The sequence below is a fragment of the Crocodylus siamensis genome, chromosome 4 (genome assembly GCF_052110815.1).
Source record: "Crocodylus siamensis isolate JL-2025a chromosome 4, ASM5211081v1, whole genome shotgun sequence".
In the NCBI taxonomy this organism is placed as follows: domain Eukaryota; kingdom Metazoa; phylum Chordata; order Crocodylia; family Crocodylidae; genus Crocodylus; species Crocodylus siamensis.
This window is the reverse complement of record NC_143398.1, coordinates 219023254-219046616: the sequence shown is the minus strand read 5'-3', so window position 1 is coordinate 219046616 and position 23363 is coordinate 219023254. Positions and strand designations below refer to the sequence as shown.

The 23363-nt window shown below is 45.5% G+C and overlaps 1 protein-coding gene across 2 annotated transcripts in view; it reads right to left on the bottom strand.

Annotated features, from left to right (window-relative positions):
- STAM2 (signal transducing adaptor molecule 2) overlaps positions 1 to 23090 on the bottom strand; it is a 42173-nt gene extending 19083 nt beyond the window's left edge. Inside the window, exons 1-4 of one of the 2 annotated variants that reach the window (XM_090045716.1) lie at positions 22762 to 23090; positions 11633 to 11717; positions 9316 to 9391; positions 8966 to 9061 (exon numbers count right to left, since the gene is read on the bottom strand). In XM_090045716.1, the coding sequence (XP_089901842.1) occupies positions 8966 to 9061; positions 9316 to 9391; positions 11633 to 11717; positions 22762 to 22801 (297 nt within the window). In that variant the 5' untranslated portion in view covers positions 22802 to 23090. Of the gene's footprint in view, positions 1 to 8965; positions 9062 to 9315; positions 9392 to 11632; positions 11718 to 20847; positions 20866 to 22761 lie in introns of those variants that run through there. The other variant, XM_090045717.1, reaches the window with a different exon arrangement.
- Positions 23091 to 23363: the final 273 nt, after the last annotated feature.

Sequence of the window (23363 nt, the reverse complement as noted above, 5' to 3'; positions counted from 1 at the left end):
AGCATCCAATTTGTTCTTGAAGGTGTTCAATGTAGGTGCTTGAACCACCTCCGATGGCAGGCTGTTCCAGACCTTGGGGGCTCGGACAGTAAAGAAATTCTTCCTTATGTCCAGCCTGAAACGGTCTCGCAGTAGTTCATGACCGTTCGACCTCGTCATCCCTTGGGGCACTCTGGTGAACAAACGTTCCCCCAGATCCTGGTGGTCACACCTCATAAGCTTATAGGTGGCCATCAGATCACCCCTGAGCCTGCGCTTTTCCAGGCTAAAGAGCCCCATGGCTCTCAGCCTGTCGTCGTAAGGTCTGTTTTCCTGACCTCTGATCACACGCGTGGCTCTTCTCTGGACTCTCTCAAGTTTCTCCACATCCTTTTTGAATTGTGGAGCCCAAAACTGGATGCAGTACTCCAGCTGCGGCCTCACCAAGGCCGAGTACAAGGGGAGAATGACGTCCCCGGATTTGCTTGAGAAGCATCTATGGATGCAAGCCAGCGGTTTGGTCGCTTTAGAAGCCACAGCATCGCATTGCAGGCTCATGTTCATCTTGTGGTCAATGATGACCCCCAAGTCTCTTTCTTCTGTAGTGCTAGCCAGCATAGCACTGCTGAGCCTAGAAAGATGCTGCAGGTTTTTCTTCCCAAGGTGGAGAACCTTCCATTTTTCGGTGTTAAACACCCTCAGGTTCTCATCTGCCCATTTGCTGAGCCTGTCCGGGTCAACCTGGATCACCCGCCTATCTTCTGGTGTGGACGTTTTGCCCCAAAGTATGGTATCTTCGGCGAACTTGGCCAGTCGACTTCTGACTCCAATGTCCACATAATTAATGAAGATGTTGAACAATATGGGTCCAAGGACAGAGCTTTGGGGGACCCCCACTGGTCACAGGACACTATGATGATTAACATCCATCAATTACTACCCTCTAGGTCTGACCAGAGCCAAATTTTCCAGCCAGCGGATCGTGGTGGACCCAAGGCCACAATTGGCCGGTTTCACCAAGAGGTGCTCATGGGATACCAGACCGAAGGCTTTTTGGAAGTCAAGATATATGACATCAATCTCTTCTCCCTTGTCTAGGCGATAGGTCACCTGGTCATAGAAGGAAATGAGATTGGTCAAGCAAGACCTACCCACAACAAACCCATACTGGCTATCCCATAGGATGTTGGCATTGGCCAGTCCATTAAGGATGGCCTCGTTAATAAACTTTTCTAAGATCTTCTCCAGGATAGAAATCAGGCTGATGGGCCTATAGTTAGCCAGATCCACTTTCCTCCCTTTCTTGAAGACTGGCACCACATTGGCCTTCTTCCAGTCTTCGGGCACTACACCGGACCGCCAGGAGTTTTCAAAGATCCGTGCCAGGGGCTGGGCTATGATGCTCGCCAGCTTGTTGAGTACCCTGGGGTGTAGACTGCGAGGGCTGGCTGACTTGAAGGTATCCAGCTTTTCAAGGTGTTTCTTCACGAGGTCAGCATTAATGGAGGGCAGGGGATCTCCCTCACCCAGACCTCCATGTCCCGTAGAGGGCATGGGCGTCCCAAGGGACTGCTGAAAGACTGATGCAAAGTACCCATTTAATAGGTTGGCTTTTTCCTGGGCGTCACTTGTCAGTTGCCCCATCTGGTTCAGCAGGGGTCCAATGTTGCCCTTGCTTTTCCTTCAGCTCCCCACATATTTGAAAAAGGATGTTTTGTTGTCTTTGATGCTCAAAGCTAGTTGGAGTTCAGTTGCAGCCTTGGCTTTCCTGGTTTGCTCCCTACAGGACCAGACCAGTGCAGAATAATCCTCCTTAGAGATGAATCCCATCCTCCATTCTTTGTAGGCCTTTCTTTTTAGCCTCAGTTGGTCTGCTAGGTCCCTGAAGAGCATGGGAGGCTGCTGTGTCCTCTTGCTGCCTTTTCTCCGAGACGGAATAGACTTAGCTTGTGCATTGAGGATTGCTCCTTTGAGGAGCAACCACTCTTCTTGAACTTCCCTCTCCCTGAGGTCATTGTCCCTTAGGGCCTCACTGACCAGCCTCCTGAGCTTGTCAAAGTCAGCTTTTCTGAAGTCAAGGACTTCCGTGTTGCTGACTGACTTGCCAGCTTTACGGCGGATGGTAAAGGTGATTAGCTCATGGTCGCTGTCGCCCAGCTTCCCATTGATCACTAGGTCACTGATTAGGCCATCCCCAGTAGTCAGTACCAGGTTGAGCAGCGCTTTGCCTCTTGTTGCCCCATAGACTTCTTGAGTCAGGTAGAGGTCATCCACACACGAGAGGAAGCTTTGCGACCACTCAGTTTTTGCTGAGTGATCCTCCCACGAGATGTCCAGGTAATTGAAGTCGCCCATGACAACCATGGTCCTGGAGCATGCGGCCCTCAGCCAGTTCCCGGGCGAACTCCTGGTAAAGCTCAGGACTTTGGGTGGGAGGTCCTGAGCTTGAAGTCTGCGATTTGAAGCTTTAAAGTTGTGATTAACCTGCAAAACCTGGACCCTCACATCCCAGAGAGAACACCAGCCAAAAGGCAGTTGATTTTTGCTATAGTGGGTCTTGAATGTTGTTCAAAAATGTTTACAAAGGTCTCATTTTCATTCCATGTCCAAAGGAAACAAACTTCAAAACTGAAAACAGAGTTGCTTTTTCAGGCAAGCCTTATTCACTACATAATGCATCTCTTGCCTATAGAATTATACACAAATGTTAAACATACAAACATATGAAAGAAGGCTACACTATTCCAGTTTAAGCTTTAATCTAGTATGGGAAAAGATCATCCACACAGGCAGTTACCACAAAGCAGCTAACACACGCAGCCCAATTCTGTTTCTTCTTTGACAATCCCTCACAGTTGAAGATAATCATCTTCCATGATCATCTTATCTGTGGGTCTAAAGATGGCTGATGAGGCTAATCCAGGATCGACAGACTCTGCTGCAATTCGGGCATGCGTTTCCATGTGGGGTAGGCAGTTTCAGATACTTGATTCAATCCACGACATGCTGTTTCTGCTGCTCCTACTTTTTCATCTCCTGTTGTCATCATAAGGTATCAAAGCACTGTGACCCTTGCAACAGACTTTTCCTCCATTTTGCGTGGTCCTAGGCAATAGTCTCCTACAAGCTGATGTCAAATTCACATTTTTTCAAATTGGCCTTGAGGACGTCCTTGAAGTGCTTTCTCTGCCCTCCTCATAACCATACACCTTGACTGAGCTAGGAGAAAAAAGCTTGCTTTGGGAGTCTGGAGTTGGAAATCCAAATGACATGGCCAGCTCAGTAAAGTTGATGTTGAATGATCACCACCTAGATGCTCACGGTGCCTGCTTGAAAGGGGCCGCTGATGTTGCTAAAGTTGCTTGCTGTGTCTATCTCCCCACTGGATTTGAAGGATCTTCTGTAGGCATCGTTGATGGTACTTCTCCAAAAACTTGAAGCATCTCCTGTACATTGTCCAGGGACTGCTCATGAAGAGCTTGTTGATGGAGAACCTTAGCCTTCTGAATGTTAAGAGTCAGTCCCACTTTCTCAAATGCCTCTATCAAGATGTTAGCAATTGCCTGAATGTTTGCTTCTGAGTAAACACAGACTACAGCATCATCAGCATACTGGAGCTTGATGATGGAGGTCAGGGTGCTCTTGTTTTTGCCTCAGAGTTGGCTGAGATCCATTTGGTAGTTCAGCTCCACTCCTACTGGAAGTTTGCAGGAGGTCAGATGTAGCGTCACGGTAAAGAATATTGAGAAGACTGTTGGAGCTATGATACAGCCTTGCTTAACTCCAGTCATAACCTCAAAGGGATCTGTGATAGATCCATTACTGAGAACTACCACTTACATACCATCATAGAACAGGCAGAGGATGGTGATGAATTTCAGTGGGCATCTATTTCAGATGGATCCTCCACAGCACTTCTCAGCTGACAGAGTCAAAGGCTTTTGTGAGGTTAAAAAAAAGCTAGAGAAGCTTATGTTGTTCCTGACATTTCTCCTGAAGCTGGTGAGCTGAAGATCATGCCAGTTGTGCCTCTTGATGCCCTAAACCCACAATGATTACTCTGGGAAGAGCTCTTCAGCAAGTGGTTCAGGAGGAATCTTGCAATGATCTTTCCTGTGGTGGGCAGCAAGGTGATCCCTCTGTAATTTCCAGTCAGAATAGATCCACAGTCAGACAGCTTCTATTTCACCCCTTAGGTGTGAAGTGGACTTGCACGCTTAAATTCAGTCCTATGTCATCCTCTTCAACTCCCTGAAAAAGTGGCAGTATCATAGAATCATATAAGTAGGGTCGGAAGGGACCTTGTAGATCTTCAAGTCTGACCACCTGCCTGGGCAGGAGAAAAAACTGGGTTCAAATGATCCCACCTAGATAGGCATCAAGCCTCCTCTCAAAGACCCCCAGGGCAGGAGCCAGCACCACTTCCCTTGGAAGTTGGTTCCAGATCCTAGCTGCCCTAACTGTGAAGTAGTTCTTACCAATGTCTAATCTAAACCTACTCTCCAACAACTTGTGACCGTTATTCCTTGTCATGCCAGGGGGCACTAGGGGAAACAAGGTCTCTCCCAAACCCTTCTGGTCCCCCCGCTAGTGACTTTATAGACAGTCACCAGGTCCCCCCCTCAGCCTTCGCTTGTGGAGGCTGAACAGGTTCAGGTCCCGCAGTCTCTCATTATAGAGTCTGCCGTTGTCCCCGAATCATGCGGGTGGACCTTCTCTGGACCCTCTCAATGATGTCCACATCCCTCTTGAAGTGGGGTGCACAGAACTGGACACACTACTCCAGCTGTGACCCAGTGTTGCAGAGAGGGGGAGGATCACCTCCTTGTCCCTGCTAGAGATGCATCTGTGGATGCACGACAAGGTCCAAGTTGCCCTGCCAACCGTGACCTCACATTGTCGGCCCATGTTCATCTTGGAGTCAATAATGACTCCAAGATCCCTTTCTGCCTCCGTGATCAAGAAGGGAATGTCCCATCTTGTAACTGTGCTGCTGGTTACTACTGCTGAAGTGCAGCACGCTGCACTTGTCAGTATTGAAGCGCATCCTGTTTTTGTTAGCCCACCTCTGCAACCTATCCAGGTCTTGCTGCAGTCTTTCCCTCCCTACTAGCATGCTCACCTCACCCCAAATTTTGGTATCATCAGCGAATTTCAACAGGTTGCTTTTCACCCCGTCGTCCAAATTGCTGATAAAGAAATTGAACAGCACGGGCCCAAGGACCGAGCCCTGGGGGACTCCGCTGCCCACTTCTCCCCAGGTTGAATATGACCCATCCACCACCACCCTCAGAGTGCGACCCTTCAGCCAATCTGCAATCCATCCGACTGTGTAGGCATCAATGCCACAGTCGCCCAATTTTTTAATGAGGATGGGGTGGAAGACGGTGTCAAAGGCCTTGCTGAAGTCCAGAAAGACTACATCCACGGCAACACCTGCATCCAATGCTTGTGAGACCTGATCATAACAGGCAATCAGGTTGGTCTGATATGACCTGCCCCTAATGAAACCATGCTGGTTGCCTTTGAACATCATCTCTGAGGCTGGCCCATTGCAGATGTGCTCCTTGATGATCTTCTCAAAGAGCTTCCCTAGGATTGAGGTAAGACTGACGGGCCTATAGTTGCCTGGGTCCTGCCTCCTCCCTTTTTTAAAGATGGGGACCATGTTGGCTATCTTCCAAACATCTGGCACCTGGCCTGAGCACCACAAGTGCTCATAAAGCTGTGCCAAGGGCCCTGCAATAAAACCTGCTAGCTCCCTCAACACCCTGGGGTGGAGAGCATCTGGACACACTGATCTGAACACATTCAGCCCCTTCAGAAGCTCTCTAACCCAGTCCACCCCAACCTGAGGTCTGGAGGCATTCCCCTCTAGTCCATCTTGCATCACAGTAGGGAAGTCTCGGTCTCTGCCCAAGAAGACGGAGGTGAAGAATTGGTTAAAGAGGTCTGCTTTCTCCTCTGGCACAACCACCACCAATCACCAGGGCATTACAACCCCTCTGTTTGTTTTCCCTCACTCTCTTCTTTCTGTGATTCAGTCTTAAGGATTAAATGGAGACATAGTACAAAAGTAGATACAGTAATGCAGGTGTGGTCAACGCCCAGGTACAACGTCTCATCCAGCCTAGAGTGCTCCCTGTGGGTCCAGAAGTTTGGTAGCAGGGGAGTGGTGCCACTAGAATGAAGGTGCAACTGCTCCCCCACCACCAAATGTCTGGACCCCTTTGGAGTCCAGGGTCCCATGTGCCAGATCTGGCACCCAATCCCAGCACATGGGGCTGAACAGGGGCAGCGCTGGGCCCCAGGGTCCTACCCCAGCACACGGGGGTGGTGCCAGGCCCCAGGGACCAATCCTACTGTGCAGGGGTGGGACAGGATGTGCTGAGCCCCAGGGCTCAATCGTGGCATTTGGGGCAGGAAGGGGACAGTGCCAGGCCCCAAGGCCTGATCCTGGTGCATGGGGCTCTGTCTGACCCCCAGACCAGCCCTACAGCATTCATCTGGCCCACAAGGCCAAAAGGTGAAGCACCACTGCATTCAAGAATTTTCAGGGATGTGGAACAGAACTGAACTGGCACCAAGTTGATTTAGACACCCAACAGGGGGAACTGGCCCTTACTAAATTTCTGCCTCTTTTCCCCTGTGGGAATTTGCACACATGCCAATTAGCCATGGACCTAAGACTCATTTTCTGAATTTGCTTTTACTTTAAAATCACTCTACAAATATTTTTTTAGGACAGAACTATTAGACTTCTCTTGAGCAGAGTGCCTGAACTCAAAAGGGGACCAATTTAAATCCAGGCTTCACAAAAGAGACAGGTGCTGCAATCACCATCATTCCATTGACTTCAACAGAACTATGTAAAATTACACCAACCAAGGAGCTGGGGTGAGTTTTCAAACCACCTGCAAGAAACTAGTCATCACTAGAGAGAGTGTCATTCTAGTGAACTGCTGAAGAGACAGCCCCATAATACGCCTTCCAGGAGATTAAATAGAAACTCAAACTTCTATTAATAATCCTCAGGCATTTGTCTAGAATACTGAAGAAGATGTGCACTTTTTCTCCACAAAACCATTTTAAAAGCCTAGGAAGTAGCAGACTTATTTCCAGTGTAAAAGAGCACTGCAAGTTATCTTGTGCAGGAAAGGAAGACTAGCAGTGCCTGCCAAAAGGTACAAATCTCTGTTGATGCTCCTTCACCCTCAACATCCTGTCTATCCCTCCCTTCCCTCCAGGAGCAAAACTCATCCAAAAGAACAAGGTAAACAATATTCCCAGGTACAACCAGTTCAATAGGATTAGATGGATTATTTCTCAGTTAAAAAGTACTGTAAATCTGAAATAACATGTCTTCAGCAAACGGTAGGATAAAAGAAGAGGAGAAAGAGGATTTAGACCTGTTCCTCCTTTACAAAGTAACAAAAATTAAAGGCCACAGGAAATTTTGAAAGAACAAATGAGCTTATTCAAATGTGATACAGAAGGTTTGCTTGCTCCAAGCATCCAAAAAACAGATTGGGCCTACTGCACATCACCTGTTTACATGTACTTGGCCATCTGTAAGTACTGTGTAAGAATGCACCATCTAGTGGTGAAATATCTAACTGCTCCCTCTGGTTTGCCTATCAGCCAGCTGTTTTAATAAAAGGTTGCCAACTCCTGCTTTAGAGGAAAGTGCAAAAAAAACCCAACAAAAACTATGGGAGGAGGGCAGATATAGGGGGCCATGTCATTTTCTAACAAGTCTCCCAGAATGAGCAGTTCAGCACAATTTTCTAATAACTGTTTAACTTCAGATAATTCTGCATATTCATTTTACCATATTTTTGTCTTCATAATCTTTTAAGCTTTTGGTAAGATCTTCCAAGATGAAACTATTATAATGTTTAACCTTTACTTCAACCAATTTATCAGTTAGCAGATTTTAAAATCTCTAATCTGGAGCAGTACACAAAGTTTGTTTTTTTTTGTTGGGTGGGTTTTTTTTTAATAGAGGTAAAACATTTGCTGTTGTCCAGGTTTCATAGCCGTTTTCAATTAGACGCTATATTTTTGCTGATGCCTGGGTCACTTCATACTTAAGGTATTTCTGAACTTTTGGACTAATACTATCAGAGCCCCATGAGTTCTTTAAAATGTCAGTTTGTTCCAAAATTTCTTACGACACTGATAACACCACATGTTTACAACCAAGGAGAAAAAAAACAAAAAACTTTATTTTGGTATCTGCACAACAGCATCTGTTGATGCAAAACAACTGAATCCTCAGAATCTGTAGCAGCCACCACTTTAACCTCTGGTGACCCAAAGAGCCCCACCAATCCTTTCTGCTAACTTAAAGATTGTCTTGTCAGTTACAAGGGTAAAGAAGTTTATAAAACATCCCGTAATTTGAGTTTCAGCTTCCATACTTTAAAAGCATTTCAACTTGACCTGAATCCCTCAAATCTTTTCATGTAGCAATACTGGTTTACTACTAGCTTTCCTGATTCTATTTTTTATTAAGCAATACGTGCATCTTATAAAAATGGAGCAAACCTACTGAAGGCTTCCCATCTTATCTACAGTACGCTCGCTAACTAAAGCGAAAAGTGCTTGGATGCACAACAGTATTTTTCCCTTAGGTATTTCACTGTTCCCAAGAAAAAATAATCCAGAAAAACAGCCCCTACCATTACTAAATTAATCCAGTTTAGGAGTTCTTTATATATCAAAGTATTATTACATTCACGTAACTCACTCCAAACTATTTTCAACCATTCCCTTTAATATCTGCAAGTCATTTCCGTAGCACATTCCCCCACTGCCTCCCACACAAAAAAACAGCATTAAGTCATTGACAAGACAGGTATCACTCGGTTGTATTTACAACTTCAGCAGAATCAGAGACTGAATCACTACAGATTAACCCAGGAAAATGTTATCAAATGTTATTACAACTGACTTATGTTTTAATGTAAATGAAAAAGGTTACCTTATTTATTATAACACGAACTTCACTTGCAAAATCACGTGAACATATTTCTAAATGAAAAATCTTCCCACAATTTGATACACAGGCTCCTAACAGCTGAAAACAGAAATAAAATTGTGGGGAAAAAATTAAGATGGCAATAAAAGTTACTGTCCACAATACAAATACATATTGCAAAAGAGTAAGGGCCAAATTCCACTCTTGGATAAGCATGCACAACTTCATCAGTTAGTTGTCCACTAGAACTGCATGCAAGTATTCTTGGACAGAATTCAGCTATAATGACTGCTTGAGTACATAAAGATATACATATCTCAGTTTGGTAAAATAATAGTGCATAGGCTACTTACTGTTAGTGCTTGTAATGCCACATGTGGGACCTTATGATTTACCCTTTTCATAATGGCTTTAAGGCAATCTTTTGCTCTAGAAGACAAAAAAAAGATTTCAGTGGTACAGAAGTATACTTCAAGTACTACTGCTACAAAATAGGGGTGCACCAATAAAGATTTCTCGGCCAATACCGATAGTCAGTTATTACCCAGTCATACCAGCCAGAACTGATCCAATAACTGATATTTAGTATATTTAGCACCATTTCTAAATGTGGAGAATGCTGATACAGTAGACACGGTAGCACTAGTGCTTCTGGGAGCCACTCTAAATAAAGTGTCACCCCCTTACTCCCGGAGCCCATGTAAAAGTGCCTGTGCCAGTTGCAGCAAGCAAGGCTAGCCTAGTAGTGGCCTACAACTGGCTGTGCAGGGCCCTTTGGCCCCTGTCCTTCAATCCCAGCCTAGGGGCAGCTGCCTGAACCTACCTGGCTGCCCAGGGCTGGGTAGTCTCTGGGCCAGGCTCACACTCTTGTCCCTCTGACCAGGGCAGGACCTAGCTGGCCTAAGGATCCTGGCTGCACACAACAGTGGGAAGGAGCAACTGCCCAGGGTGGTGAGTAGCCACAGGGGTCAGCTTCCGATCGTTCCCCCTGCGTGGCAGCAGCCAAGTCTCCCCCAAGCTCTGTTAGATGGCAGTGTCCACATGAACCAGGGAAAGTGGGGTTGCAGGGGAGTTGCTGTCTTCCCCCTTCTTCTTCAGAGCCCTTGTCCTGCTTCTTGCCGCCGGGCCATAACAGGGGCTTGAGTGCCAACATTAGGGCAAGGCAGGCAGAGTGCAGCGTGTAGAGGGGTGCAGCTGCGGAGCGCCTCATCCCCCATGAAGCAGCACCTACCCCAGTGCCTTGGATGCAAGATGAGCCCCTCTCCCCCAAATGTGCTTGCGGGGAATAAGTGATTAATATAACCCCTTAGGAATACTTCCAACTTTGTCACACACATAAATAATAAGGCCCCAGTCCTCACTGGTATTATATTCATTTGTCGCCTCCTCCACTATAACCCCTCCCCTCAGATTTGGGTTGGGGAGGAGGCCAGGCAGCTGTTGCAGCTCCCACACCAGCCCTGAGCCCAGGTCAGAGCCAGGGAGACCCACAGCAGCTGCTTGCCACTGCACCCTGCGCCCTCTGCCCACACTGGTGGCAAGCACAGCCAGGCACAGAGCACATGGGACTCCACTGCTGCTGTGCACCATGGGAGGGGCTGTGCCTCCACATGCTGCTGTGCTCTAGGAAGTGACCAGAGCCTGAGAAGCTTGGCCCTGGCCAAGCTTTGCCACCTGCCTCTGAGGCAAAGACCCCCAGGCACTGTGGGCTGAGTCACACTTGCCTGGGTTGGGTAGCTCAGCTCCACCCACCCCTTCCCTCTCCAGTCATATCTGTGGTATTCAGCACAGCACCTTTTACAGCACCTGCCCCGGTCCCCACCCCAACCTGCAGTCCATGCTATGACACTGCCCAGTACACCACGTCAGCTGCTCCACTGCAGACCAGCTCAGCCCACCGATGAGGGCGTATCCAGGGTCACCTCAGCCACAGGAGGGAACCCAGGTATCCAGGGGCCCCAGACAGAAGGCATAAGTATCAGAGAACATTAATCAGCTACAACGGCCAAAAAAGGCCAATAACCGATAACATAAATTTCCCTTTTATCAGTGCCCATCTGATAGGCAACTGATAGGTACCTCTACTACAAAATTCAAAACCAACACAAAGGCAAAATTCAGCAGTTACTTTTGGCCTTTACAAGACGATTGAAATTACTGACTATGCTTATATATGTTAAATTTAATTTGGAACCTGGCCTTTTTTTCCTTGTTGCCCTCTATCCATACCACCCTTCCCTCCCACACATACAACTAAGTATGCAAAAACTTTGCCATAGTTAACTTTCCCACTTGAGTAGAGAACTAGCTTTGCACAATGAAGTTAGTTCCACTTTCTTCTTCTGACTTAGATGCTTCAGGAACTTTATGCAAGGATATCTTAACATGAATAGCTCATTTTACTGTGTAATGCTGCATAAAATTGGAGTAAGTCCAGAATACATCAATTACCCTGCTAGAAGTTTTGTTGGAAAAGAAAAGCTTCAAACTTCTTCTCAGCAGGTTTTAAAGCCAACTGTGCAGATCATTAGCACAGTTTATGAATCTTTTAGGTCAATATTTCTGCAGAGCTGACTCTGAAAAGCATCTTCAGGAGCTTCACTCTTGTAACAGCATTCATTTTTTAACTGAATATGAAATTCAACATTGCAAAGATGAGATGCATCTTACCCATTAGGAGTACTTCCAACTTTGTCACATATATCCATAATAAGACCCCAGTCCTCGCTGGTATTATATTCATTTGTGGCCTTTTCTATAGAGAAAAACAAGACATGCATCAAATTTGAGTTCAAATTTTAGTGAACAAATATAAACAGCAACACTCTGTATACAAATAACTGAGAACAACAATGTCTTTTCCTAGACTAGTTGTAACATTTGCTAATTTCTAAAATAGTTTTATGGTGTACATCAGAAAAACTACTACTCCACACACACTATATATTATGGCACAAGACCAACAACTCTGATTAGCACTTAGAGCAAAAAGCAAACAATAGTATTTAAAGAGGTAATGGTTACATTATGAAATATATACCGCACTCTGCACTTAATTACTGCAAATTTAGGCTAAAAATGATTCCTAAGACCATGCATATAATGTATAATATATTTAATTTCCTATTTAAGATGCAATTTGCCATTTAGATTCTACCCAAGAATATCATTAAGTTATAACAGAATCTAAAAGATAATTAAAAGTCTTTTCACTATGTACTTCAATATTTTCCTCGAATGCTAGCTTCTCCTCACTCAACTCATTAATGCACACCTTGCCATGAGGAATTCAATGTTACTTTAAGCGAAAAAAAACAAAAATGATACAAAGAATATATAAATTGCTCTATGTAGTCTTTTCTTCATAAAAAGCATTTTTGTATCTAGCATTTATTGTGCCACTCAACCCACTAACCTCTAAAGCCTAATGTAATTAAGTTACATACTCCCTATGTATTAATTAGTAAGATTTCGTGGTAGGGCCATGTGACTGAGATCATATAATAATATACAGTGACGATACAAATAATTACAGTAAAAAGCAAATATTCTTTAAGTATTCGCAGATAACTGGTTAAGCTCTTTCACAGAACTTTGGACTTTCATAGATTTCATAGACATTAGGGCTGGAAGGGACCTCGGAAGATCATCGAGTCCAGCCCCCTGCCCAAAGGGTAGGAAGTCAGCTGGGTCATAGGATGCCAGCAACAAAGCATCCAATTTGCTCTTGAAGGTGTTCAATGTAGGTGCTTCAACCACCTCCGATGGCAGGCTGTTCCAGACCTTGGGGGCTCAGACAGGAAAGAAATTCTTCCTTATGTCCAGCCTGAAACAGTCTTGCAGTAGTTCATGACCGTTCGATCTCGTCATCCCTTGGGGCACTCTGGTGAACAAACGTTCCCCCAGATCCTGGTGGTCACACCTCATAAGCTTATAGGTGGCCATCAGATCACCCCTGAGCCTGCGCTGTTCCAGGCTAAAGTGCCCCATGGCTCTCAGCCTGTCATCGTAAGGTCTGTTTTCCTGACCTCTGATCATGCATGTGTCTCTTCTCTGGACTCTCTCAAGCTTCTCCACATCCTTTTTGAATTGTGGAGCCCAAAACTGGATGCAGTACTCCAGCTGCGGCCTCACTAAGGCCGAGTACAAGGGGAGAATGACGTCCCCGGATTTGCTTGAGAAGCATCTATGGATGCAAGCCAGCATTTTGTTCGTTTTTAATAGCCACAGCATCGCATTACAGGCTCATGTTCATCTTGTGGTCAATGATGACCCCCAAGTCTCTTTCTTCCATAGTGCTAGCCAGCGTAGCACTGCCGAGCCTAGAAGGATGCTGCAGGTTTTTCTTCCCAAGGTGGAGAACCTTCCATTTTTCGGTGTTAAACACCATCAGGTTCTCGTCCGCCCATTTGCTGAGCTTGTCCGGGTCAGCCTGGATGACCATCCTGTCTTCCGGTGTGGATGCTCTGCCCCAAAGTTTGGTATCATTGGCGAACTTGGCCAGTCGACTTCTGACTCCAATGTCCACATCATTAATGAAGATGTTGAACAATATGGGTCCAAGGACAGAGCCTTGGGGGACCCCAGTGGTCCACTATGATGAGTGACTTCCATCTATTCCATCTATTACTACCTTCTGGGTCCAACCACAGAGCTAATTTTCCAACCAGTGGATCGTGGTAAACCCAAGGCCACAACTGGCCAGTTTTGCCAAGAGGCTGGCTATCCCTTAGGATGTTGGCGTCGGCCAGTCCATTAAGGATGACCTCTTTAATAAACTTTTCTAAGATCTTCTCCAGGATAGAAGTCAGGCTAATGGGCCTGTAGTTAGCCGGATCCACTTTCCTCCCTTTCTTGAAGATTGGCACCACATTGGCCTTCTTTCCAGTCTTCAGACACTACACCAGAGCACCAGGAGTTTTCAAAGATCTGTACCAGAGGCTGGGCTATGATGCTCGCCAGCTTGTTGAGTACTCTGGGGTGTAGATTGTGAGGGCTGGCTGACTTGAAGGTACCCAGCTTTTCAAGGTGTTCCTTCACGAGGTCAGCATTAATGGAGGGTAGAGGATCTCCCTCACCCAGACTGCCCTGTCCCATGGTGGGCACAGGCGTCCCAAGGGATTGATGAAAGACTGACGCAAAGTACCCATTTAATAGGCTGGCTTTTTCCTGGGCATCAGTTGTCAGTTGTCCCATCTGGTTCAGCAGGGGTCCAATGGTACCCTTCGCTTTTTCTCCGGCTTTTCATTATTCTTCATAAATGGGCCTGGTGGTTTCAAAAAATCTATAGGGCCCGGCTGCAATAAGAGAAATCACCATACTATCCCATATTTAAAAAATTGTTTTACATGTGAAAACAGAACATGGTAGCTCACTAAGTCTCTCAGCCTGTGTTAGCATCCTGTAATGGCAGCTGCTCAGACAGCGCAAGTTTGCCAATAGCTATACCACTACAGCACAAAGCTGATTAGAAGGCTGTAATTAGGTTACTTCTCTGACAGCAAGCTTCACTGCTCAGTACATTCTGGGATACAGTGGAAACCACTTTTGAAGCAGCTCAGTCAGGAGTTAGGGAATAGATTCCATAAAGAAGTCAGAGAAGTAGCAAAGGGGAATGCTGGCACATTATTATGTGAACACATAGATGTGGCAGCATCTGGGATCTTGGGCCCCCCACAATCCTCCAGCTTCAGTACCAGGAAGGGGCCAGACTGCTCATGCTGCATGCTCAGAAAGAAAGGGAGCCAGGCTACCAGCCAGGTATGCACAAAGGGGAAAGGGGGCAGGGTCCTGCGCACACATTGGAGGAAGCTGGGCTGCACATGCAACCAGAGTGAGGGGAAATTGGGGGTGGGGCAGCAGCTACATACATGGCAGGAAGGGATCTCAGGAGAGGACATGCAGTCAAGGGGACCAAGGTGTGCAATCCCCAGGTCTCTATCCAGCACTGCATACAGCCAAGAAGTTGGACAGCCCTTATCTAAGACATATTCCTACCCTGATGCTGCATTTTAAAAAAAAAAGTAAAAACAGTGTTTGAAGAAGTCTTTACTACTAGAGATAAAAATGCCTGATCAGGAAATTAGCAAAAAATTCACATATAAAACTAAACTAATTGAACTTTGAAAACCGTAACCAAGTGTTCAAAAGCTTTCCCTAGTTAAGGTTTTTCTTTTAAACTTTTTTTAATATATTGCAACATGGTCTGAGAAACATAATATTCATGAGTGCCATGAAGAAAATACTCTTCTGGAACTAAATATACGTCATATGCAGAGAACTGCCATAGACCTTTGGCTCAGTCTGAGCTGTAAAGTGTTCCTGGTAAAAGATGCCTTCACAGGTCATGCCACTGCATGAATTCACACTTAGTTTTGAGTCCTCTAAGTCTCAGTACTTTCTCCTTCCCCCTCAAATTAAAACTAAGCCACCCTCAAAATGACGTCTTCTATCAAAAAATGCAGCATAAGCTGTAGAATAAAAATGGACTGCATCCCTTGTGATAGCAACTAGTAGCTACTCTCAAATCTAGTCATGATTCTGAACACCACGGCCCAGGATTGCCATGTCCAACATTCCCTTTCCTCAGCATGTTTTGTACATGTCTCTTCCTACTTGTTCACTCCTGCAGGGTTTTTACTCATTTTTCTTTGTGGGCCCTGAAATCTTCTAACCCTCTTGACCCTCCTTCCAGCCTCTCCACTTTCCTTTGTATGGCAGCCATGCAGGTGAAGTCAAAAAAGAGAAGAACTGACTTCTAAAACATTTGAAAAACACATAGTTGCAGCTAAATTGGAAAAGTACCGTAAACTATGATGTTTTGGCAGCAAAGTGAAGTTTCTACGAACAAATCAATTCATTGTCAGCATAAACACATACTAAAAAGCAACACCTCAGGATAAAAATAAAATGCATGGGAAGCTTCAAATAATCCCTGAAAGCAATCCAATAAAGTATCAGGTCAGATCACACGATCTTTAAGAGTAAAATGCACCTGTAGACCAAACATGGCAAAAAATGTATTCTGCTTTACAAAGCAGAGGACAAATATCTGAGCAGAACTTTTAAGATATTTTTTGACACTTCCTGATATTCACATGAAATGCAGCCTTGTTTCACTCGCTACAGTAAATGCTACTTCAGTGAGTACACCTGCTTTGAACAGCAGGACTCCATACAAGCCAGTACAACCTCAAGCAGCTGCCTTATTTAAATGTCTGTCCATCCCTGTATGCACACCCAAAGTTACCCAAAAGCCCCTCACTCTCACTCCTTGTGACTATAGGCTTTCGGTAGTATTCCACATACTACTCAGCATTCAAGGAACCGCAAAGCAATTCTGAAGCTTACCTAAGCCTTTATGTATTTATGAAGACCTTCGCCTTTAAAGTTTTAGGGGGTTGGTTACCTTTTCCTTTCCACTAACACAAAATCTAACAATGTCTGTTTTTATATACATATACAGCAAGCTCTGAAGAGGTATTTTTGAGAGGCGCCCCTATCTACACCTGCTCAAAGACTGACCTCGATGAGTATATAAGGGCACAATTTCCCACTTCTTCAGAACTCATAATGGCCAAGTAAATAGCTATGACAACACATGCGCTGATCTTCCATTAATGCAGGAACAGCCAGAACCCCTAAACTTCAAGTTTCAATATGTTTGTGAAAAATTAAGTTTGTTCCTTTTTTGCTGCTAAATGTTTTAAAGCAGGATTCACAGGTCTTAGAAATCAAAACACATCCCAAGTTCATAACAATGCATTTACAAATACACTGTTTCAGAAATTAATGGCAAAATAGCTGCCCACACTGTACTTCTGTGACAAAGCAGGAAACTACACGCCAGCAAGGAACACTGATGGCAGCACTGTTGAATGCATCCATCATTTATATAGATAAGAATCGCAGGGTCTGGTGCACTGGTATGGGAACAATTCATTACGAGATAAGAAAAAAAACTGTAGGAACTTGATTCTGCGTTCTCATAAATCTCTGAGGATGGTGCTGCCATTCCACAAGGCTCTGTAAAAGTGTCCGGCAGGCAGTACACCAGACCCTGCGATTCTTATCCAAGGTGCACTCCCCCCCCACTCCAAATACAGCCTCACCCAACAAGGACCTAACAAAAGCAAACTCAGCCAAATACATGCTTGAACAGCACAACAAAGCTGGCAACTGCATGAGAGCAAAAGTCTTACCAGTTAGATTTTTAGTGTTGACAAGGCCTTTACTTCAGATCTGCAAATATTTGGTTATTTAGTCCTGGCTCCCCTTAAGCCAGTCATGCCAAATTCTGTGATGATTTTGCAACACATCAGAACATAAGAAACTAAAACACTTACTGGTGACTCAGTTTTATTCCAGGGCTCTAGAGATTAACACACACACAAATTGATATAGCTCAAAACTAGAAGACAAAAACTCTCTGCCAAGAAAATGTTTTGTACAAGACTGCATAGTGATAGAGTGTATTCACAAAGTAAAAGTATTTTACCAATGTAAATATTGTAAACAACAGATTGCATGTTTTGTATTTCATGCATCTAAGCACAATGATTTCAAAACTTTTATTTTGATAAGTTTATTTAAAAAATGAAAAAGGATACAGCAGGATACTGAGATTTTTGTTACAACAAAACTGAATTCACTAAGAAACAAAGATCTTTCCTACTTCAAAAGATGTTATATTAGTTTAACAAACCAAATTTACTTCATAGAAGGTTTTTTTTAATGTTTCTCTAAATTTCATTTTTTAAATGTATTAGAGGAAAAAAAAACAAGCAATACCCTTTAATAAGAAGAATTTCTACTATGAACTGGGAACTTATCAGTTGCAAATATTAGAGGGAAAAGACCTGGGAGAACTAATGAAATCACAGAATAACTGTAAGCCACAAGTGTGACATAGCCTTGAAAGAAGCAAATGCATGTTGAGGTAAAGTGTACCAGAGAAGGTATTTCTAGTAGGGACAAGGGAAATTACTGTAAATGCCATTCTACAAAGCACAGGTGAGCCATCACCTGCAGAGCTATGTATGTTTCTAGTCACTGACACTCAAGAAAGGTAAATTAATCAAATTGGAACACATACAGAGAAAGGCACCAGAATGGAAGTTACAAAAGCAGACGAAGAGTTTGGTTCGCTCAGCCTACCAAAACAGGATTACTCTCGGTATATACACACCAGGTAAATGCCATGGAAGCAGAAATGGTATTTAGGATAAAGGACTTTAGAAGACCAAGTTCCAAGACAGGCATTGGAAGACCAAGTTTCTGAAGCCTTCCAATATGAATGACAGTGGGAAACCAGAGTTGTAAGACAAAGTCTGACTATCTTACAAAAGCGATGCAGGAAAGTGTACACATTGTTCATGAGGCTACTTTCAGCTCTATATTCTATAATGATTATCTGACATACTTTACCCACTGTTTAAGTATGAGTTATGAAGGACTGTTGCTTTGTTCCATTTACATGTAGACTATACCCATACACATCACCCTTACAAACTGTAGCTAAATATTTAATCATGTGTTTAAAAATTCAACTAGAGTTTGATTAAAATAAAACTACTTTCCATGTTTTCATTACTATGTTAACTGAAGTAACTGTTTTATTACTGTATACTTTCACCTAACCTTCCCAAAGCCCTAAAAATAAAATACTACACTCTTAATACAAAAAGCCATTCACACAGAAAGTCTGAGTACAATTCTCCAAACCATACCTGATGTTCTTATATACACATGGTAAGGAAACGCAAGACATCAAAGACCTCATGTTTCTGAAGTTCACTGTTCCACACCTTAATCTTCTGATACCACAATCATTTATAAAACAGTTGCTTCCTATTTCAAATGAATAAAACTTCATGTATGTAACAGCAGCAGCAGATGAACACTTATGAAAAAGCAACACTGCTTTCATGCAAGCATACAAACTTCAAAGAACCAAGGGAAGAGAAAGGGCAAGACAGATTATCCACAGTACAGTATAGCAGGATTTTGTTTAAGTTTTTAAAAAGATGCATCTTCTAAATGGTAGCTCCTTATTCCAGGAAGACTGCAAAATAGGATTTTTACTGCAGAAAGGGCCACAAGATTTGGCAGTATTATTTGGAACTATTACTTTGTTGTAGTACTTTGCCCATATAGCCAGTAATTAAATCCCATTCAATGAATGTTACCTTAAAATTATTAAGAGCCTGGAAGTGCTAAAAGCAGGAAGTTTGCAGAATATTTTAGTCAGAAGTTGAGATCTGCAGTCCTAAAAGTCTTTCTTCATGAAAATGAATTGAATAGAACCATTTAAAACATGTTCCCACTAGCAAAGGCATATAGATTTCATGAGGCTTTTCAAACAAATAGACTCATCTGTAGCTGGTTTGGCAACTTTCTGTCACCATATCAATCTTGTGTCAACGTCAATAGCTCAGGGTAGTTTGCAAAAAATGGAATGAATAGAATGTTTTTATTCTATTTTGAAGATATGTTAAGGAAACAGAAGAACATCTAAGCACTGCACATCTGTGCTAGTTTAACTAAAAGCACAAGCAAATGTTTTTGTTAGAACAACCCATAATATTTTAGGATTGACAAAAATCCCAAGAATGCTTAACACTCTGCTTTCTGTTAAAATTGCCAACTTAAAAATTGTTTTTATGTTAAACATTTTCCCATTAAATGTACAGTGCTGATTAATTTAAAACAGGTATTTAAAACTACCAGCTCAGTATTCAGGATAGTGAAGGCATGATCCATAGGCTATACAGGCAAATACAGCACAGACAGGCCCAGAGTCAACACCATCCTCATTGTTAAGACTGCCTGGTAATTTTGTAATGGATAGATGTCAGCCAAGGATTAATCTGATGCCATAAAATTAATTTCCAGCTGATGTTTTACAAGCAATGAAACCCTGACCCTACCGTCTTCATTCTGGTCGAGATGTCACCCTAGGTCTCCAGAGTGGAAATACGAAGTGCACTGACTTAAATCCATTTAGACTTGTAAACCAAGCAAACCCTCCGTCTTTCAGATCAGATGGCTAGCTATCTGTATAGCTCATTAAAAAATAAAACAAAAAAAAAACCACAAAAAAAACAAACAGAAAAGCTACCACAGCTTTAAGTCCTTAAGATATCAAATGTTTTAGACTCTAGCCATGGAACTTTGTCTTGATCTGCTGACTATAAAATAAGCAACTCCCAAAAGTTTGACTAAGCAAGTCAGATGCATGAGAGCATAACACTTGTTACGAGTCTTGTCATCTTAAGAAAAAAAAAAAAAGCTAGCATATCAAATAAAAAGGTTTTAAACACAGACTACCCCAAGCTCAGGGGCTAATGCATAAGCCAGTGAAATGATTTTTCAGACAGAAACATATACAGTAGTAATTTAAAAAGAAAAAAGCCTCAAAGCTTAGTTTTCTATAATAAATGACATTTTACTTCTAAGGTACAATAACCTGTGAACTGACTGCCCAGAGGAGTTTTCCATCTATCGACTCCTCTGTGAAATCCTATGAAATATGAACTTTCATTTCTACCCAGGAGAACTTTTACAATCTTTTCTCCAATGCCTGATGAAGGGTGTTTGTGCCCGAAAGCTTGCAATTAAAGACTTCTTTTGCAAAAATCTTGTTGGTTTAATAAAAGATATCATCTCTACTACCAGTCCCAACTGACTTTTCCTCTAGACCAATACGGCTACAAGCTGAATACCAATAACTCCTGGAGTATTTAGGGTTTAAATATAGTCCATGTGGGTCTAAACTCCCTAAACTTTCCTCTTACAATATCAAAATGATCAGACTTCAAAACTGTGACCAGCTAGGAGTGACTCTTTTGGCTACAAGAAATTTAAGCTAGGGCTGCCAAACTCACCTGGGGTCTGAGCTGGATTCAGAGCATGGATCTCCCTGCAGGCCAGATCTGGCTAGGAGCAAAAGGTAGTAGCAGCAGCTGTGGTCACTGCAGCAGAAATGGGCAAGCAGCCATAGGCCAGGCAGCTGGCTGCCATGGCAGAAGGTGGCAACTGAGGGATGTGTTGCATATGCCTCACTCATCTGCCTGCCGTCAATAGGCACATCCATTAGGACAGCAGGGCCCCAGATTTCACAGCAGTTTACCACCGCCCACATCCCCAACCTGTGGCCATTTGGTGACCCAGATAGAGCTGATCTCATGCCAGATCCAGCCCACAGGTTATACATCTGACACGAGGGATGCACCAATAAAGATTTTTTTGGCGAGTACCAATGGCCAATTATTAACCAGCCATATTGGCCGATACTGCTCTGACTGCCAATATGTGCCCCAGCAGCTTGGAGACCAGTGTCCGGCCAGTAAGTCTGTGGTAGGAAGAGGGCATGGGGGAGGGAGATCAAGGCCCCCTATGATGTGGGAAAGAATTGGGCTGGGGCAGGGTGGGGCATAGGACAGAGCTGTGACCAGCAAATCGGGGGGGGGGGGGGGGGGGGCCACTGCTGTGCACACCCCTGGGGGAGGCATGGGGGGGCACGCGCCCTTCTGATCTGTGCATGGGGTGAGAACAGGCTGCTCACTGTGGGCTCAGGGCCCGAGGCTGCACTGGCCTCTTCACGGTGGGAAGGCTGAGCCAGGGCTGCACTGGGGTGGGGAGAGGCCCAGAGAAGATGGTGGCAGTGCTAGGAGGGGCGGAGCTACAGTGAATTTTGGGGTGGCTACATCCCACCCTGTAGCCCCCCTCCCAGTGCTGCCACTGCCCACTCCACCTGCCCCAAGCCCAGCCCCCACTCCGTGAAGAGGTCAACATAGCTCCCAGTCCACAACAGGCAGCCCGCCCTCGCCCCATGCACAAATCCGGGGAGTACATGCCCCCCATGCCTCCCCCATGGGTGCACAAAGTGGTTCAGAGCTGTTCCCCCCCATATACACACACACCCCTGTGCCCCCCTTGGCTCTGTCCCACCTGCCCCTGCATACTCCCTCCCTCATCATGGGGACCTAGCTTTGCCCCTTCCTCATTTCCTCCCCCACAGATGATGCTTGTTTTACCCCCCCACCCCATCCTCCCTCACTTACCCACCTGGTGCTGGTCTCCAAGCTGCCAGGCTGCATTCCTGGCTGCGCACATGGCATTATCAGAGACACCATCAGCTACACCGACTAAAGAGGCAGTTGCTGACAATATTAGTTTTCCTTTTATCAGTGTCAATCTGATACAGACCGATATATCAGTGCACCTCTATCTGACACCCCCGACTTAAGCAATTCAGCCCACTACATTCCAGAGAAACAAGGCAACTAGTGTGAAAACCTGTTTGCAGCAGACACGGTTGCACATCGGCATTTAACTACTGTGCAGCTCTATGGAAATAGACGTTACAATCGTTAGAAAACCTAATGTTAGCAGCAGCTCTTATTAAAAACCTGCGTGTCTTCCCAAACGGCAGGAACTTGAACGACAAAAACAGATAAGATCGATAAACACCCGCAGAACAGGACGGATAACCTACAGTGCGCCCAGTATTGCACCAGAGAAGCTCCCTCGGAACGGGGAGAGGAGGCAGCGGTGGGTCTCAACCCTCCCTGGCCTCCAGGCACCCGCTGCCCTCCGCCACTTCAGGGACGTGTTTATCCGGGGCAGCGCTCGCCTCCCGCGGCATCCCGACAAACCCCGCCGGAGCCCAGAAGGAGCGCCCCGGCCTGGGAGCCGCTGCCGCGACAGGGCAAGAAGGAGCCGCTCCTCCACTCCCCGCCCCGGCAGCCCCCCTCAGGACCGGCCCACGAAGACCGGCCCCGGCCCCACACACTCACCCACATCCTGCTCGAAGGGGTTCGGGGTGAACAGCGGCATGGCGACGGCGATAGCAAAGGCCGAGGAGGAGGAGGCGGCGGCGGCGGCTCGCTCCCCGCGGCCGGGAACCTCCCCGCTTCCGCTTCCGGCTCCGGCCGCCGCCGCACAGGCCCGCCGCTCGCGCCCGCGCCGCGCCTGACCCAAAGCACGGGGATCCGCGGAAAAGAACTACCTTCCCCCCGCGGCCGGAGGAGCCCTCGCCCGGGGCCCTACGCCTGCCGGGCGGCTTCTCGGAGCGAGGCAATAGAGTCAGGCACCGAGCTAGACACCGGGGGCCTTAGAGCGGTGTGGTAGAGGCCAAGCACCGCTTGCACGCGACCACGCCCACCCCACGCACTCGGGGGCGGGGCTGGGGCGAAGGCGAGGCTGTGGGGGGGCAGGCGACAGCGGGAGATCCTTGGCGCGGCCCACAGGGGGCAGCCAAGCACCATGGGGCCTAGCTGCGCGTCTCCGGCCTCTGACGTATTTGGTCTGCGGGGCGGGGCCGGCCGCGGTGGGGCTTGTCTGTGAGTGCCGGGAGCCCTAGGGGCACGGGGCGGGAGATGCTTCTCCGTAGGTGACT